Source organism: Anser brachyrhynchus, assembly GCF_964034855.1.
Source record: "Anser brachyrhynchus genome assembly, chromosome: Z".
Classification (NCBI taxonomy): Eukaryota; Metazoa; Chordata; class Aves; order Anseriformes; family Anatidae; genus Anser; species Anser brachyrhynchus.
The window spans coordinates 9,776,341-9,796,078 of NC_137697.1; the positions used below are offsets into that span (position 1 = coordinate 9,776,341).

The 19,738-nt window shown below is 37.2% G+C and overlaps 2 protein-coding genes and 1 long non-coding RNA gene across 7 annotated transcripts in view; 1 reads left to right on the forward strand and 2 right to left on the reverse strand.

Moving 5' to 3' along the window:
- The window catches only part of FYB1 (FYN binding protein 1), a 70,266-nt gene extending 59,618 nt beyond the window's left edge, over positions 1-10,648 (reverse strand). For all 4 annotated transcript variants that reach the window (XM_080574088.1, XM_080574087.1, XM_080574085.1 and 1 more), the window contains exon 1: positions 8,343-10,648. In XM_080574088.1, coding sequence (XP_080430214.1) covers positions 8,343-8,345 — 3 coding nt within the window. In that variant the 5' untranslated portion in view covers positions 8,346-10,648. The remainder of the gene's footprint in view (positions 1-8,342) is intronic.
- Positions 1-19,738, forward strand: part of LOC308185673 — a 22,349-nt gene continuing 2,611 nt past the window's right edge. Inside the window, exon 1 of the long non-coding RNA XR_013943543.1 lies at positions 1-461. This is a non-coding gene — a long non-coding RNA (uncharacterized lncRNA). The remainder of the gene's footprint in view (positions 462-19,738) is intronic.
- Positions 10,776-19,738, reverse strand: part of C9 (complement C9) — a 21,079-nt gene continuing 12,116 nt past the window's right edge. For both annotated transcript variants that reach the window (XM_080574096.1, XM_080574097.1), the window contains exons 7-12: positions 18,515-18,755; positions 17,300-17,428; positions 14,318-14,496; positions 13,848-14,076; positions 12,844-13,013; positions 10,776-10,936 (exon numbers count right to left, since the gene is read on the reverse strand). In XM_080574096.1, coding sequence (XP_080430222.1) covers positions 12,865-13,013; positions 13,848-14,076; positions 14,318-14,496; positions 17,300-17,428; positions 18,515-18,755 — 927 coding nt within the window. In that variant the 3' untranslated portion in view covers positions 10,776-10,936; positions 12,844-12,864. The remainder of the gene's footprint in view (positions 10,937-12,843; positions 13,014-13,847; positions 14,077-14,317; positions 14,497-17,299; positions 17,429-18,514; positions 18,756-19,738) is intronic.

Here is a 19,738-nt window from a genome sequence, read left to right on the forward strand (position 1 = left end):
CTGGGTTTTCCCTTTTTGCAGCTTGTTTCGAAAGCCCCTTGTTTCCATTGCCATTTCCATTTAATCATGAAAGTGTAGCTTACCGTGTCTATTATTTGCAGGCACTGGAATCTGGAAATGAGAAGGGGAAACCTAATTCGGCAGGGTCTATTTTAGTTTTACTATCTCTTCACAGTGGCTACAGGCCATGACAGATAAGGAGGCTGCACATACCAGCCTTTCTGCTCCAAGGACTAAAAAAGTGTATGGGGAAATGTGCACTGCCATTTGTTGTTGAGCAGTGGCTAGACTGATGAAAGCTAAGGCTAGTCAGCTGGGCATCCATTTAAGGATGAGCTGTTGTGAAGTTCCTTGACTGCACAGGATACATATGTTGTGGAGGATAGAACGGCTACTGGCTGTGGTGGGGAAAAGAGAGAAAAAAAAAAGCAAAAAGAAGAAAGCACCAGTGTTGGACTAAGGTAGGTCAGTTCATTCTTGAAGGCTAGTACATAAATTTTAGCCCTGTCAGCTGCTCTCAGAGGCTAAGTGAAAGAGATTTGACAGAAAACTCATGATGTGTAAGGAATATATTCAGGTCAATGGAAACCTAGTTGTAGAGTAATGAATGAATTAGAGACAGAGGTCCAAAAAGGTCTAAGTGGGGCCAGCTGTAAAGACAGAACCACTGTGGGATAAACTGCAGGGCCTGTAAACACTTGAAAAGATGAAAAAGATTCAAAAAGGATTGGGAAAATAGCTGAAAAAATTACTGAGAGATGGAACGGATCAATGGTTGTAGCAAAATTACTGTTTTGCGAGGCTTTGAACAGGGGACACAATTTCCAAACATTTTTCTTCTCCTTCCTCCAATGAGAATAAGAATACCACTCTGCCTATGACTTGTCCACAGAATCAAAATGCAGACACTCTCAAAAGATTAGAGAAGGGCTCTAATATTGTAGTGGTTGTGACACTTCTTCAAAATTTTATTACACAAGCGTTAGAGATGTGTCAGCAGAAATAGAAGGAACATCCAGCCATATCTGTGAATCCAAATTGCATAAAAGTTCTCTGATCCTCATTCAATTTTGTGAAAATGTAAGCCCCTCAAGAACAGTTTAAATATATATTTTGGCAAATTCTATGGCTTGAGTTTGGAAAAGGAGTGTCCCATTTTTAAGAACATATAACAAATAGTTACTATGAATTTTCACAGCTTTCAGTGATGACATGAAAAGCAGGGGGCCGTTGTTCACAACTTCAATACAATAACATGGGTGATGCTTTTGTTTTCTTCATATCTATTCTGTTGTTTTTGTTGTTTGTTTAATATTGATTTTCTGTGTATTCCAGCTTTTGGATTAAGGGATGCTGCTGAAGCCAGATGCTATTTTTGTTCATTTCACATTATTTCTATTAAGAACCCTAAACTCTGATGGACAATAATAATAATAATAATAATAATAATAATAATAATAATAATAATAATAATAATAATTGATTTGTTGGATTTTCTTAATTAAAATAAGAATAGTCTGCATGTTCACTTTGTAAGAAAAAACAGCTAAAAAAATGTCTTTTTGTTAAAATGGACCTACAAATATCCTCGGGGTCTTAATCCCAGGCTGCTGATGCAAATATGGATGACTTACTGATAAATATTTAAACATATTAAAACAATTCACTTACAACTTCAAGAAATAAAAAAGTGCACATATTCCTCTGTGTCTTAAACTATCAGGAGACATTCACAATGTAGTTACATGAGAAATGTGTAGGGTAAATGACTACTGAAAGTTCTCATATAAATATAAATATTCTGTTTTCAAAAGGAAGAGGATAGATATTAGGGAAATGTTGCTAATTACCGTCTTTGAGTTAGAGCATAGAGAAAGGGAGTAGCTGTAATAAACGGTGACCAAATATGATTTCAAGAAAAGGTGTCACGATGTGTAAGCTTTTTCTTGAAAACAAAATGTTTTTATTTTTTCAGCTCCTCCTTCCTTTAAAAGCACCTTTGGTGTTTTAAAAAAGCTGATTTTGTTTGGCAGCACTGGGAGCATTGCATTAACTTGTACATCTTACTGTTAGTCTAGGAGAAGCAGACACATAAAATACAATGCTTTTCATGTTATAACTTGGGTGACAAAGGGAAAGATTGGGATCATTTTGTATCTTAGAGTGAGGTAATTAAATGTGGTATGTTCTGTCTCTGCTTCACATTTGTTTATGAATATTTTTTATTGTTTTCTCATCTAGATACCTAACTCATTCATTCCACTTCTGTTAAGTAGGCCAAGCTGATTTTAGTGTTGATGGGCTGATCACAAACATATCTACATGTAGCTAGTTCTGGTTTGCCAGTGTTTTTCTTTAATGATATCATGGGTCTTTCATGTTTGCAGCAAGACATTTTGGGATAACAGGGATGCCAGAGCTTGAGATGTTCTGAGTGCAGTTTGGCCCTCTGTAACAATATAGAGGCATCATTGGGCATTATGTCTGCACAGAGTTTTGCTGTCTTAGAATATACTCTAGACAATCCACTACTTTTCCACTGCTTGACTAGCTTTATCATTACATTTTTTTCCTTGGTGTCTTATACAGTGAGCTAGAAAGAATTTTTGGATTTATTTGAAACAGATGTTCATTTGTATTTCAAATAATTTTGAAAGTATCTGAAAGATCTAGAAAAAAAATATTTTTTTTTCTCTCAGTCTTTGTTTCTCTTTGCTTCTTGTGCTTCACTTGGGCTTGACAGACAGAGAAGTGTGCCTGGCTCACTAAGACAATAGCATTCTGAATGTTTTCTTTTTCTTAGTCCTGGAAGCTGTGGGGTTTTTTTTGTTGTTTGTTTTGTTTTGTTTTTGTTTTTTACACAAAGCAGTTTCAAAATCTGCTGTGTTAAGCAAGGCATAACTTGAGTTGCTGGACTTCTGCAGCTATCTGAAGTCCAGTGGCCTCTCTGGTCTTTGCAGAAAGGTAGAGGTCACTTTGCACAGAATTCCTTGCAAGACTGGTCCTTCAGAGTGTGGTTAGGTCTTCAGCTTGTCAGAGAAGCCACTTTTGTGTATTCTGGTACAGAATCATCAGGACTCCATCAAGACACAAAAGTTGGACATAAAATATAGCACTAGAAGACAGAGATTCTTTTTTTTTTCCTGGTGAAAATAATGATATTAAAATGTATTGGCCTGATATCCCTCATCTCTCTCTCTCTCTCTCTTTTTTTTTTTTTTTCAATCCTATTATAGAGGAAATTTTGAGGCACCTCAATTATTGGAAAAATGTCCTTTCCTTTTAAAAATGATCAGCTGTTCTTTAATTTCATTTACCTGTAGGTAGTGGTCAAAAAATAAACCCCAATGTAAGAGAAACCCACAGCTCTCCTGAGAGTGCCCTAAGCACCAGATAGAAGGTTAATAATGGTTGGTGAGAGAAGTTTCCACCTCTTTTGATGACAGTGATTGATTTGCATGAAATATGTGAGGATTCTTTGGTTCAGAGAAGGAGAAAGTGTAAAGTGTGTCTATAGACTAGTAATTACAACACTTACTTAGATCTAGTTTCCATGCACTGCTCCAAACACTTATCTATCTATCTATCTATCTATCTATCTATCTATGACAAACCAAAGGTAACTCTTTCCCTCTTGTCTATTTTGGTCACAGAGCAATTGAACTGCTGGTGATGCAGCAGTCCCTTCCAAATGGGCCTGATAATCTGATGAGATAGAGAAGAATACATAATTTATAAATACATTGAAATGAGTCACAAGCAATCTTAAATGGGGGAATCTGCATGACCAAAACTTTCTTGTCAAAATCTGAGACATATTCAAAGATAGGCAGGTTTTGAGCCTATCAAGTGCAGATTTGTGGACACTGCATATTTGTCTCTAACTTTGTCTTAGCCTTTTAGAATGAACACACAAAGTTTGAGGGCCTGAAGTTTCACATGATCTACCTTATATTGACATTTCCTTTCCTTGCCTTTATTTCTTTTCTTGTGAACTAGACAATGCTTGTAAGGTGTTTAAACCTCTTATAAAACTCTGAACTCCTCCTTGATGAAAGAACATCAAGATAACATCTTGTCAAACATACCATCCTCATTCCTAAAAAGGCTAACCAAAAAAATAGGTCTCCATAATCTTTTCATCAAAGCTTCCAATGACAAAGCTTTTACAGTCTGATCAAGCATTCTGTTCTCATACTTCTCTATCCTCAAACTTTTTTTTTTTTTTCCTAATATTTAAGCTGAAAAATTAGCAGATTCCTTTATCTGTGAAACTATACCATCACCTTCTTTCTCCCCTTGATTTCAAATAAGAGCATGGCAAAATAGAAGGACTTCAATTTGAACAACCTTAGCCTTTGCTGAAATTATGGTAGCTCTTCAGTGGTACAGCTTTACTGAAAGCATGATGTGTTTGTGCACCTTTCACTGTTAACTAAAGCAACTCAACTCTGGTACCTTGAAACATTTTCAGAAGTATGCCAAGAAGTAAAGTCACATTGTGGAAGGGTATTCATTCTTCTGAAGGTAAAGTTTAAGAGGAATTGTTAGTATAACTGTTTGGAAATCCCTCAGGGTTTTCCCTCTAGGTAGTATGATGGTCTGGAAAAGAAACAAAGCCATAATTATATGAAACCTGAAACGTCTATAAAAAGAGCATCTTCTACCTCGTATATCAATGAAAAAATGAACAAAGAGTTATTTGGAGGAAAAAATAGGTTTAAAAGAAGTCAGGATATCACACACTGTAGATTTCTGAATGGATGTGGTCTGAATCTATGTGGTCTGTGGAATTAATTCTGTTTCATATTTCAGTAGTTCTATGTACTTCATTAATCGACTCTAATGGTACTGTGCTTGTTCATTCCATTCATGCCAGATTCTGTATTTTTCTGCATGTGCCTTGGGGACAAGATCACTTTTTCTAGATCGTAATATTTATTTTTATTTTTTAATAACCGTACTCATGAATTACATGCTTCGTGTTGCCCAGAGAAGTCGTGCATGCCCCATCCCTGGAGATGTTCAAGACCAGGCTGGATGAGACCCTGGGCAGCTGATCTAGTGTGTGGCATCCCTGTCCATGATAAAGTAGGTAATCCTAGCAAGCATCTCAGGAAACAAACATCCCTAGCTTTGACATACCCCTTAATGTATTTCTTTGTCCTCTGCTAGGTCACTTTATAGGCCTGATTCACGTCTAAGGATAAGTGCTTATTCCATTTTTTGTTGTACATACTCTTTCAAACAAATAAAGAAATCCCAGGGGGCACTTTTCCTTCATTTAGGATATAACCACTTATAAATAAGAAGAAGCGTGTTTTTTTTTTTTTTTTTTCCCCTGACTATCCATTGAAACAGACCACTTGATTAAGTGGCCGTTTGTTCTGTGTGACAAATGTTTGCTCTCAAAGGGATAATGTATTTTGACTGTCTTGGAAGCAGATGAAATTGTCCCCAAGACAAATGCAACAGAAATACAGCACTGACCCATTAATGAGTCATTTCAAGGCAAATTATAGTACAATAGTTGTTTTCCAAGAATTGCCAGTATGGAGATTTTTTTTTGTTAAAGGTCATATATATGGTGAATGACAGAAACTGTCACAATTTAACTGTGAAGTTAGTAACGTTGCTGAGGCAATGTGAATGCCTTCCAAATTGGGCTACTTGGAAAATGTGGGTTTAGGTTTGCATTTGTACTTCAGATCTTGTTATGAGATACTAAAAGGAGTTGGGGATTTCTGTACAGTAAACTTGAAATGACCTTCCTTTCTGTGCCACACCTCACTTATTAACTGCTGTTCTAGCTCCATGTGGATGTTATGACTAAATGGATCCCAGTAGTTCTCTTTGCTTTTATGGATTACTTTTAACAAGAATTCTTTGTTAACAAACAGTAAATCCAAATAGATTAACCAATTTCCTTAGTTAGCCATATTTGTATTAGTGGATTTATCTGAATTCTCATATCTCAAAAGTTCTTTTGCTTCTGACACTGAATCTATGAATTTCCAGTTGCACTGCAGGAAGAAAGGCATGTTAAATGCTATTGCTCTAGCTTAGAAATCAATGCTAGTCTTAGCTTTAAGTCAAAGGAAAATGTGACCTTTTCCCTTTGCATTCATCAGCTCCAAACTCACATGAAGCAATACCTACCACCAGCTGTTAGGGTAGTTCTATGATTTTTTCATGCGGTATTATGTATATGTGTTTTGTTTTAAACTTGGCTCTGTTGTGACGGTCAGAAATGAAATACTGAACTCTGGGTTTTTATCCTATGGATCTTGGGATTCTGTGGCACCTCACTCTCCTCCTTCCATCTCTTCCTATATGTGGTAAAAACAGAGCCAGCCAGATTGTGCCAATTTAATTTCATTGGTTATTTTGTAGGGATAAATTTGTCTTGTCAACCACTCTGACATCAGCCTTGGGTAAAACTGTCAGAAAACATCTTTTCCTTCATTACTCCACACTCTACTTTCTTCAATAGTTTGTTTTTCTTTCTTCTTGTTTGTTTACTTTTTTTTTTTTTTGTCTGACTTATATTGCTATACTATTAATTTCCACACCTGCGGTATCAATAATGTGATTTACTTTCTTGGTGAGGCTGTTGGGATGCCTGTGATGCAGAGATGAAAGCACCCCTTTCCCCATAGTGCTATATAATTTTAATTTTGTTAGGTAAATACAAGAAGAGTCTGAATTCATAGTTAGCGTTACTTTGAATTGTCAATCATATTTGAAAACAACTTGGAGCTTTAGAGAGATTTACAGAAAAAAGTGGCACTGTTAATTGTTGCTTATTTTCAAACTTCTTTTGGCAACAGCAGAAGCCCTGCATCCAACATATTTGCATATGTGCATACTCTTTCTAAACAAACCCTCCTGTGAAAGCAGCTAGACAACTGAGTCATGCCAGTAAAGCAACTTTATGTTTGCCTCACAATTTTTAATGCAGGATTTTGCAAGTGCAAAGGCTTCATGTATATTTGGCCCTCCTGAATTGGTAACTCAGGTTAAAGAATGTCTGCAACAACAGGAATTCAGCATGCCACAGCACAGTGAGATGCTAATTTGCTATAACTGTTGTGCCTATTTAGATCCCTTTTACACATGCGTAAATCCAGAGTAAGTCAAGTGACTTGAATTTTTTTTGTAAACAAGTATAGTATTTTTCTCTTTATCAGTTGATCCTACACATTACAACATTACAACAGAACATTACAAAAGAAATTAATAGAATAAGAATTATCAGTTTTGTTTTTTAAATATCAAAAGGTCATTTAAACAATTCAAAGCCATTTTTTTCAGATTCAGGGAGAAATCAATCACTGTATAAAACAGAAAAAAACTCAGCTAAAACCCTCCAAATTTTGCAAAGCACTGTTAAATGTAAACTGTATTCTGTATTCAATCCTATTTCACATTGTCATTTTATATGAGTTTCTTGTAATGGACATTAGACATTTTTCCCCATGAGGATACTAAATTCTGTAGCTTGGATTCCTATCTATATTTCATAATGTACCTTTTCTCTCTTGGAACAAGATTGGCATATTCAAATAAGAAACACCTCTTTATTACCACTACTTTCAGGAAAAGGTTGCTTTATTTGGGCATATATACAATGACAAAAGTATACAAGCTACTCCAGGAGTCTTGAACTATTTCTTCAGGAAAAGACAGTCTGAAAGGCTATTCAGATTACACAATTTTTACCATCTATCTGAAAAATCATTTGCCTCAAACTTTTTGACTCAGTTTGTTAGTAAAATAGTTTCAAAAAACAGCTGCATATATTTAGGTTTGGAATTTTTTAGAATGTTTCTTTTGATGGAAAAAAAATCTAAAGATTAGTAAAAAATACAACTATGCTGCAAGTTTACAGACAAAAGCACAAATCTTGTTTGTTTGTTTGTTTTTCATTTCAAAGGACTTCTGAATTAAACTAGGGTAGTGCAGTGGCTTCCTAGAAATGTAGTTAAGGGTCTTTACTCATTCCCATTTCTTGCTTGGTGTCTTATTGACACCTGGCTGCAGAATTCCCCTAGATACACAAATAAATTTGTCCGCTTAGCCTTGAAAGAAGCTGTTGCCTCTTCCTTAATCTTGAATTTCAGAATCAGTAAGACATACACAAACCAGTTCACATGGTGAAGAAGCTGAAAAAACTAAAAAGTCTCTTCATGCCCTCAAAAGTAGGAAGTCAGCTACAAGGAACTGAATTGAAAATTATTAGAAATATGTTTAGAGCTTTACTGTTACATCCACTGCAGTTTTAATAATGAATCTTACATATCCATGTAGTAAAAATAAAATTAATAGAGCTCTGTACTTACCATAGTTTTTGCCTCTCTGTCTCATACAAGTCTGCTAAAGAGTATGTACTGTACTGGAGAGAGTCAAAAATGTTCTTTGTCCTTCACTGTGCACTTCCTTTTTTGAAAGTGTATGTGGTCTATCCAGCCTTCACAGGAAAAGATATCAGCAAAATCCTTGTTTTGCATATTATCAGAGACCTAACAGAAATTTTAACAGCATTTGTTTGGGATACACTGCAGCACAGTGAAGGACAAATGACAGTGAAGGAGCATTCATTCATTTTATGACCTCCAAGATTATAATGAAAAACATGTATATGCTGATGAGAAAAATATATAGTTATGTTTTCACTAATCTTTTGCAGAATTAAAAAAGCAAATATATTTAGTTTTTTGTCTTTCATACTCAAGGTACCCAAGTTTTCATGTATTTGAACTTCATAACCTACCTCATATACCCCTTCTTCTGGCTCAGATTTGCAGACGTTTAAAATCTGAAGCCATTTTCTTCCTCTAATAAGATGACCTGTATTTCTGTCCACTAACTTCTGGCTCATCATGTCTTCATAGCTCATAGTATCAGAAAAATAGGTTGTTCTGGTCCAGCAGGTTATTAAAGCCCTGCACCGCCAGACCTCCTATGCACAAAAAGTTATGGAAGAAACGGGATAAACCTCACTGGTGTGGGTGTAACAAAGGAAGCTAAAAGAGAGGTTCTTCAGCAAGATGACTGAAAAGACATGAAGGATGGAAGGAAGGAGAGGTGTGAAGCACATGCTAAATGCAGGGGAAAGTGAGGACTCTGATATACTTCCGGTGAAGTCCAACTGCTAAATAAAAAAGCAGGTAAGTTTTCAATAAGCAACCTTTGTATGAAGCAATGAGGGACAAATGAAAACAACAGTAATGTAACAGAAAATACTGTATCTGTATCACAACCAAGATTTAAACTCTATTCTGTGATGAAACGAAGATTTCCTCATAATCTTGGTAACAGAGCACTGAAATGATTGCTGCATTGCCGCAGTCCCAAAACATTGGTTTTCAATTAAACTTTTAGTGCAATATATCTGTAGAGCTATAATAGCAAATACCACTACAGGTACTTATAGAGGCAATTAACATACTTACAATTTATTTTCTAGAAAACAGAAAATTACTGTGGCAGCTACAAGCTTGTGTCTTTGAGCACAATATTATGCACCTTTGAGAAGGGATTTGAAAAGACAAATTGAAAAAGAAAATATTACCTTTGCACTCGGGAACATTCACTAAGTGTATTTCCATTTCTGTGGTTGAGTAGGAACTGTTTATGGTGACCGAAACCAATGAAAAACCTTTTTTTTTTGGTCTACATTTGTAGCAGAGGGTGTGATTCACTTTCTTTGGTTACCATTTCAGTATAGTTTCACTTTTCAACTCTCTCCTACTGTAGGGACCCGGGGAACAGTCCTCTCCATTGTTTTCTTTTGTGATGTTTGGGTTTTGGTAGTAAAAGTCTTCAGGGCCACCTGTAGTTGGCAGCAGGCAGGGAACGAAGGTTCCAGGAGACTCCTCCAGACCTGGACTGCATGTATGTAACAGACTTACCTCCTTGATATGTGGTTGCTACTATTCCTGTGTTTCCAAACCACTCAGCCCTCTTATCCCTTAGTTCTCAGTATTTTAAAATAATCTGTTTTCTTGTATCTTGCATCCCTGTGTATCTTCTTAAGCCTAGTAGAACAGCTGAATTCACACTAATGCCTTTCTACAACCAGGACACTAATTTTCTTTTGTTTACTCAGCTGCTTTTTTTTTTTTTTTCCATGAGACTTCCGGAACTTTGTATCTTTGAGAACTATCCTTCCTTTCCCAACCTAATTAAATTTTCTTAGTTGTCTACCAATTTAGAAACTCACTCAGGATACTGATAGGTAGTACAATTGCCTCACCCTTGTCTCTTTCATGAGTTTTGCTAAAAATATAGGTGGCATTATACCAACTCTTCTACCTCTTTGTAACGTAGCTCTGATTTCATAAAAAAATCTTTAACACACTGACATGTACAAGATACAATATCAAGCACTTCAGCAAATACTATAATAACTCTAGTAAAGGTGCATGTCTTTAAACATACCTGTGATGCAGGGTGTGAATTAGATGTAAGATGTGGGAGTGGAAATAAATCCAAAAGGGCATTCTAGTCAAGATCGAAGTCTCTCTCAGGTTCTTTGCTGACAGTATACTATCAAATGGCTGATGTTATATACATTATTCTGATATTCATGCCGAACTTGAATTCTTGAAAATCAGTTTGAAAACATTCACCCCAAAGAATTGTTGAAAATAAGACAAAGGGGGACTATTATGCTATTGACTAACAAACATAAATGGTAGATGATTCATGTTCTAATGACAACAGGAGACGAAAAAAAAAAAAAAAAGATGGACAACACCCACTGCATCAGCTCTTCTCCATTAAGATGTTTATTGGTATATTACTTTGTTTTGCTAAGCAATCATTTAAGGTGCAGATGCTTTTAATTCACGGTGTTCTGTTGCTCTTGGGTAGCAAGCTAACCATTGGAAACTGTGATTTGTAGAACTGGTTTGGAATCCATTAATCATTTCTAAAAAAGGGGAAAAAACAGTGACAAAGTGTTAGAACATAGTTGTTATGATATATGTATTAGTCAATATTTAAGTGAAACGGTATTCTCATGGCTCATCAAGAACATTTCACTGTGTTTCAATTATGATTGTAACATAAACTCATTCTAATAAAGAAGAAATCAGACCATATGTGATGTGCAGAAGCTTTAAGCGTGGAAGCTCTAAGCCAGCTTCCACTGGCTTCGTCTGGAAGAGTGAGTTCTCAACAAGTCTGATGTTATTGGGAGCCAAAGTAAAGTTATTTTTGTTTTTTAAAAAAGACTTTTAATATACAGGAGGAAACATATCTGAATATGTATGCATCATGTATAATCATCATGATATTTACCATTCTGACTGAAAAGGACATGTCATTGACATATTTATTGAAGGAAGAAAACTAAGGCTGCTCATTAATTTTAAAATAATAAAATAAGATTTTAAAATAAGACCCATTGCACTGGATCAACCAAAGGCTAAATTTTTTATCCTTTTTCTAACATTAGGAAAATAACACAGACCTGGAGTATGCCCAGGAGTAGGGAAGCACATAGAAGTATTTCCCCAGAACGCTCTCCCATCCCAGCAAAATCGATACTTCAGAGACTACATAAACAAACGTCATTTCTATATGTTTGAGAAACTTCTGTTAGTTTTTCCTAAGGTTTCTAAAATGTATATTTCCTCTTGGTATGTCCACTGTGTAGAAGACCAGTCTACAGTTTGTTTATAATCTGCCACTTGCCAGTTTTATCTAATGTCTCCTAGTTTTTACACTTGTTAGCCTCACATTACCCTGGATTTTACATCTCTCTATCATATTCTCTCAGTTTTTGCTCTTCCAGCTGTGACATAACTTGTGGAATGAGTAGCTTTGATAGCATGGAGATGAAGTGCTGTAGGAAGCAGTTCATAATTGTCTAATTTAGGACTAGACAGCCCACAAGTGATATCATGTCCTGCTGGCTATGCTTTCTTCACAGTGCTTCAAAAGTAGATTAGTGGACCTAGCTGAACTCTGTTGAAGGCGAAAGAGCTGGCTTGGAAGAAATGTTCTGTTACGTATCTTTGACTCAGGTATAAGTCATTTTGCAAGACCATCAAGGTGTTTCATAGATGAAATTTGCAAAATACTTTTCCTGTTTTGCTACTTCTTTTCTTCTTGTGGCCTTGGAGAAAAGAGGTAATTTATTAATATATAGCACAAAATATTAAGCATAAAGCACAAACACTTCCTCCCGGGCCTGTAAACTCTTACTGTCATTTCCAGGCAGCATGAAATCTTCTTCAGAGCAGATGAAGAAAGTTGAGATCACCTTTCCATTCTATGGACCAGAGCAGCCACTCTCAAAATCCTGCTTACATGCTTTGCTTTGCTTTGCAGTATTGTTTTAGAAACAATACTCACAAAACTGTGTTGCTAAACATTTTCTTAAACTAACTTTTTCCAGGTGAAAAGTTTCAACATTACTGTAAGAGTAACTCTGTTGGATTTAAGCATACTACTTATCAAGTAAAAGAATTCAGACTCCCAAACTGTCTTTATATATCTTGTGTGGAAAATATATCTTTTCTCTTCCAAAGACATAGGTTTTCTAATAGAAAGTTTGACTGGAGGTGAAATGTGGATTTCAAGAGCTGGATTTTTAGTCTGTTCTCCAAAATTCTCATAGTTCTGTGATATAATGTTACTCCTGAAGACATACAAAGACAAATCTAAAGATTCACCAACTGGAGCTACGAGGTATCTGTTTTTAAAAGTTCTACCATCACAGATTGAAAAGAAACATGTAAATGAGCTTATGCATGTCACTGAAATGTCTCAAATATTGGCTGACTACTCAAAACAGCAGTAACAGATTAGTACTTAAGAGACGCTGCTTACCTGCTTTTGAACATTTTCTTCTCAACAGGGACGTTTTTCAATGGCTTCTCCTTGGCATGGTCTGCCTCCTGCTTGTGGTGTAGGATTATTACACTGGCGAGTTCGAGTGCTTTCACCATCGATGCAGGTGGACCAGGCACTCCAACAGCTCCAGCCTCCATCAGTGACAGCTGGTATTAAGCCATCATACTAGGATTAGTCTAATATTTTTCTGTCTGCTGTGCAGTGACAGAAAGATCATTAATTAGAGAATTTTACCCAGCACTTCTGAGGGTCGACAAGGTGGTCCATGATTTAATTCTAATTTTTGCAGTTATGGTGACTCTGCAGATCATTCCACCCTCTAGCATATATCCCATCTACACAGATTTGGCTTTTGAAAATGCCCTTGTCAGTAACACTGTTCAAGGGCCCAGATGTCTCAGCATTTTTGCCACCCTAGGAAATTGCAAGAATATCAAGTTCTAAGGCATCTGTACTTCAAAGTCTCCACCACAGGTATTGAATTTACTGCACATTATTATTATTTTTTTTTTTCCTGTACACAACTGCATTCAGCTCCCTCTTCCCCTTTGTGGACCAGTCTAATATTAATCTAACACAGTAAGTATGAAATGTGGTCATGTGCTAGCAGTAATAGTGCTTTTGCAGGAAACTGAAGACAAAAGAGCTTATGACATGTTGAGATTGCTTTTGTCTGAGCTCAGCTTACAGCCTTGGTCCTTACCATCATGCCACCATCCTCCTACTTACTTAAATGTATTTGGATTTTCATTTCAAGATGCAATGATATATGTGGGACAAAGAATTCCATCTTAGAGTGCCTTTATCATCAAAAGAACCCAGTAAATTCTACTAAGATCCACACTCTATACCCATGATATTTGACTGGAGGAGGCATAAGGGAGTGCTATGACATCCTTATGTCCTTATGAAGGCTCATTTTGCCTGGATATTGTTCTAAAAACTATGCTTGTTTTAGTCTGCTTGGAGAATTTACTAACCTTCAACTATCGTAGATTTGGGAATCTGACAAGCAATTCCCTTAAAGTAGCTTGAGCACATGCATGTACAAGCTCCATCTATGAGTACAAGGGTGCCTCCATTTTTGCAGGGTTCACATTTGCACACACTGTATTCAGTAATGTAGTCCTCAATTGCTCTTTCCAAATTTTGTTTCTTTAAATATGAGTTTCTTATCTTAACTGGAACAAGTGTATGTATTGGAGAAGGCTGTGGAAGGAAAAAAAAATGCCCATGTTTAACAGATTTTTCTGTAGTTCTGAATACTTTTGATAGCAATAAAGGATACCATCCTTTAGTGCTGATATACACATCACTAGAATAAGTATCTGAAGAAATTGTCAAAATGAAGAAAGTATCTGGTAGTTCATGATACTTGGAGACTCACCTCCATTTTACAACAGAAGTTTTCAGATTCTAAGAGGCACAGTTTTAAAGAGGATGTACTTACCCGTTCCTGTATCACTACTGGTGCATCAACCAAGGACTTTGCCCACTGTACGTAATCTTCTATGTCAACCATTTTGGATCTTCGCAGTAACATTTCTTTTATTTTTACTGAAAAATCAATCTTCCCTCCATCAACTAAAGAAATAACATCATCAATGATAGCATCATCTTTATATTCTACTGCAGAAAGAAAGAAGATGAAGAAGAAAATTTAATGTCCATACATCTTGACGAACAGTTGTCCTTCTAGCACAACGAGTCCACCTCTGTAAAATGACAATTGAGAGAGGAACCCTTCACCCACTGGTCATGGTGGAATTCCATATTTCTTTGCTCATACCTATTACATGGGATGAAATCTTCTATTTTGCAATTAAATTAGAAAACCCAATATCTGAAAGAAAAAGAAGGCATAGAGCAAAATGAGAGGCATTATGGAGGTCATAACCATTTAATAAGTCAAAAATATTATGAATACTGCTACTCCATCACCTGAGCTGAACCAGAAAAGGGCAGAAATTGGAATAGTAGGAGCTTGTGCTTCATAACTAAAACACAACAACAGAGCACTACAAGACTCGGAATAATTGTCTTTTATGTGCTGAGTAGTAAATCCTTCACTCCTTGCCATTTGAGATTTTTAGGGCATTTGATAAAAGACTCAGCTCCAGAGACACAGAAGAACAGAAGGGAACATTGACAGGGAGGGGAACCTAAGTAGCTTAATAAGAGAAAGGGAGACTCTGCCTTGGCTCCTCCCAGGCCTGTTCCAGGAGAGCTGTCAGACCCATTGGACAGGACTGAGAATGAGTCTGCAGCAGGATGAGTCAATGGAAAGACTCTCTGGATGCAAAGAGCAGGGTTCGAGGATTGTACAGAACTTAAATACTTACGGTATATTTAGGAAGGTACCATTGAAAAGGTAAGATGGGATCAAGGTAGTTTTGGGAGAAACAAGCATGGGAAAGAGAGGAATAAAGACAAAGAAGTGGCTGATTGCATATAGAAAGCTGGATGATCAGTGAGCTTGTCTGGTCATGTGCTGTGCCTGATCTTTGCAGTCTGTCCAGGCTTTTCATTAAATTCCATTTCTGTCTTCCTGGGTGAACTCTATTCTGCATGTATACATGTGTATGGAGAGCTGTGTGCCAGCAACTGGAGTTGGACCATGATGGGGACCTGCGTGTTTGTGCTGCCAATGACTGGATCAAGTGAGGATACATATGTCAGTGTGTGATCACTAGCAAATAACAAAGCAGAGTAGCTAGCAAGTAATGTAAGAGGGTTGGGAGCCAAGTATCAAAGTGGTTGTAAATCTCTACACATAAAAATCTATGTGCCTAGGGAAAGGCTGGATGTGGAGCTGAGGGACTTGGCTTAGTGGGTGATGTTGGTGGTAGGGGGATGGTTGATGATCTTGGGGGTCTTTTCCAACCCTTATGATTCTATGATTCTACAATGAGACAACTAGAGGAGCTGGCCACTGGAGTAACTGGGGTTTCGAGGTCAAATACTGTGAGGTCCTGGTTGACTGAGACCTGTGTGCGTGTGTGTCTCCATTTGAAGCAATTGGAGACAAGAGGATTGAAGGGACAATTGCTGGATAGACTAAGCATTTAAGACTGATTACTGGAGTCAGCTGTAGTGTGTGTGGCATGTATGTGTGCTGGTGTGCATCAGTGGGTCTGCTGATCCCTACCAGTAATGTAATACCCAAGGACCTGTGGCCTTGGAGTGTTGTATATCCAGGTGCCAAAAATAGGGTGAACTAAGCATATAGGGAACATTTACTGCGTCATTTAAATGTCTAAGGTCAGCTGCTGGAGGTATCTGTATAGTCTATATATGTATATTGAGGAGGGGCTGATAGACCTGAAGGTTGTGCTGCTGTACATATGTACAAGTTCCATAAAGGGAAGTGCAGAGTCCTGCACCTGGGCAGGAACAACCCCATGCACCTGTATGTGCTGAGGGCCAACTGCCTGGAAAACAGCTTTACAGAAAAGGAGCTGGGGATCCTGCCAGACACCAAGTTGAACATGAGCAAACAATGTGCCCTTGTGGCAAACAGGACTAATGGTATCCTGCACTGCATGAGGAAGAGCTTTGCCAGCAGGTTGCAGGAAGTGAACCTTGCCCTCTCTTCAGGTGACTTTAAGGTCACCTCCAGAGCAGTGTTTCCAATTCTGGGCTCCACAGTACAAGAGAGAGGTGGAACCACTGGAGTCCAATGAAGTGCTGCAAAGATGAAGCATCTCTATTATGAGGAAAGACTGAGAGAGTTGGGACTGTTCAGTCTAGAGAAGAGAAGGCTCAGAGGGATCTCATCAAGGTGTACTAATATCTGAAGGGAGTCTGTAAAGAAAGTGGTACCAGGCTCTTTGCAGTGGTACATAGTGACAGGGCAAGAGGCAAAGGACACAAACTGAAACACAGGAGGTTCCTTCTGTACATACAGACACACTTTTTTTATTGTGAGGGCGACTGAGCACTGGATGCCAAGGCATGGAGGTCTTCATATCCCATCTGGACATGGTCCTGGGTAACCTGCTCTAGTTGGCCCATTGGCCCTGCTTGAGCAGGGGGGTTTGCACTAGTTGACCTCCAGAGGTTCTTTACAACCTCAACCCTTCTGTGATTCTGTGATGTTTCCACCGACTGACCTCTGTACTGATCCAATAGTGAGGAGAACAGGATGAAGCCATTGGTGCTGTTTGTGTTTGTATGAGTGCTGTGTTTCTATTTATATTGATTAGCTTGGCCATGTATATATCTATGGATGTGTTGTGTATGTGGTACATGTATGTACAGGGAACACATGCTCAGCCTAGTGTGGAATTATGGCAGCTTTACCTTTACTGGGGTACGCAATCTGTCATTTCCCTAATAAATAGCAATAACTATGTTGATTTTTGCAAGAAGAAAAAATTGTTATTGCCTTTCCTTAAGCAAAAGATATAATGTAAAATAAGTATATACTTACATTTATCCTGCATTTTGATCTTCCCACATTTATCACCGGACATTTCAAGACTGCCCTTAATGTTGTCATATCCAACACTGACATCAAATTGATATCCAAGACATTTCTTCACATCTTCTACACTGATACCTGGAAGCAGAAATAATTAGGTGATTATTAAAGGACAGAGTGACCAACAGCACAAAGCTGCTCCAGGGAAGGTTCAGACTGGACATTAGAAAAAAAAATCTTTGCCATGGAGGTGGTCAAACAATGAAAGAGGTTTCCTAGCAAGGTGGTTGATGCCCCATGCCTGTCAGCGTTCAAGAGCCATTTGGATAATGCCCGACATAATATGCTTTGACTTCTGGTTAGCCTTGAGGTGATGAGTCAGTTGGACTTGATGATTTTTCGTGGTCCCATCCAACTAACTATTCAGTTCAGTTCAGTTCAGTTCAGTTCAGTTCAGTTCTATTCTATTCTATTCTATTCTATTCTATTCTATTCTATTCTATTCTATTCTATTCTATTCTATTCTATTCTATTCTATTCTATTCTATTCTATTCTATTCTATTCTATTCTATTCTATTCTATTCTATTCTATTCTATTCTATTCTATTCTATTCTATTCTATTCTATTCTATTCTATTCTATTCTATTCTACTCTATTGAGATTATACTATTGGAGGATAAGTTTCAGTGCTATTGGTGCTATTGGAAATGTTTATGCTTTCTTCTTCCTATTTGTATTCTGCTTTCTCCTCTTCCATGCAATGAATTTGAGGATGACTGTATTTGAAGTGTCTGCACAATTTCTAGGAAGTACTTGAATTTATTCCTTATTTTATGCCATCACCAACTCTTAGAGTTCCAGATGAATACACCGACTAGCAAATTAGATTTAAGGTTTTGACAGATTTCCTAAGCACTGGGGACCCCTTGTGAATCATATTGCACCAATTACTGTGATGTTTTGAAGAAGTTTGTTTAAGGTTTTGTTTTCTAAGCTGTAGACTTAGAAAGCAGATTTCAAATAATACTGGAAGTTACAGAGACTCTCATCTCTGTTGAACTTCTATAATTTGAAGTGTCACTGGTGTGCCACATGCAGAACACATTGAATTGTGCTGTTCTTAGTAGTGTTGTATATACACAAGTCTATCCTTATCCATCTCTGCATGACTGGAGACTCAGTGCCAATCTGCATATTCTAGCTAGACCAACAGAGCACATACCTAAGAGAGACATAACATGATTATCCAGCACATACACAAGTTCGTATTTTCCTCCCACAGCTCCAGAGGCTGCATAGTGAGTTCCATAATCTTCTAGGAATTTGAAATATTCCCCCTTATCATATTCAGCAGGCAGAAAATTTAGATCATCAAGGAACGTATCTGTGAGACGGATATCACGACTCCGCATTTGGAATCTTCCCAGCTGAATCTTTCCTTTTACATGTAGAAAGGTTTGGTTCTGAGTGCAGGGAGAAGAAAACACATGAGAGAACCATTCTGGTATGAAATACAGCAAGAAAATCTGTTTTGTTTTACTTATAAAGAAACTGCAGCCCTTTTAAACATGGTATTCAATCTAGCATTTTGGACACGAACTTGTTAAATTGAAATAAAACTTCTCCAATTTAAACCGAGGAAGAGGCAAGAAATTTAGACTTCTTCATTTATTGCAGTTTTGCGGAAGTCTCCCCTTGTTAATTGCAGCAAGCCCTTTGTGATCCATTTGATGACAAGTTCTTCTCTTTAGGTACAATATCTAAAGATTCTGACTTTTATAACAGAAAATTAATTCCATATGGCTTGCCAGATAACAGAAGCTGTTCCTGCATGCCTATTGAGGTCAGATGGAGTTTAGTCTTTGTTTATAGTTAAAGCAGAACTACGTTCTCTCTTATTGTGGATCACTTCTCTGTTATTCTCAGACTGTCAGCATGAAAGACTCCAATTAAAAATAAAATAAAATAAAAATCCACCCTTGCGTCTTAAAATGAGAATTTATCAAGAAAAAAATCCTTTCAAGGCATGTGACCCATACATACATTTTAATTGTAGTATTTAGTAACCGATATATTCATACATTACACTCTGTATATTTTTATCATAGTCTAAACTAGGACCTAGCTGCTGTCTGTAACACATGACATCTTGTGAAATAGTTGCAGTTAAGACTCTAAGTAAACACATGCCTTTCAAACCCCATTATTTTCTGTAGTACTTCTCTGACTCCCTTAACAGCAGTGCCTAGTAGGAGGTATAAAAAAGGAATTTAACAGCTGACCATTTAAAGGATCTTAAAATGCTGACTCAAATGCTCTTAGAACTGACAAAATTCTTCAGGCATCTACATTTCCATGAAGAAATTCTTGTAGGTACAAATATTCCTGCCATTCAGCAAAAATCCCTTACTTTCTTGTTGCCCCTGGGCTCTTCCTGCTTTTATGC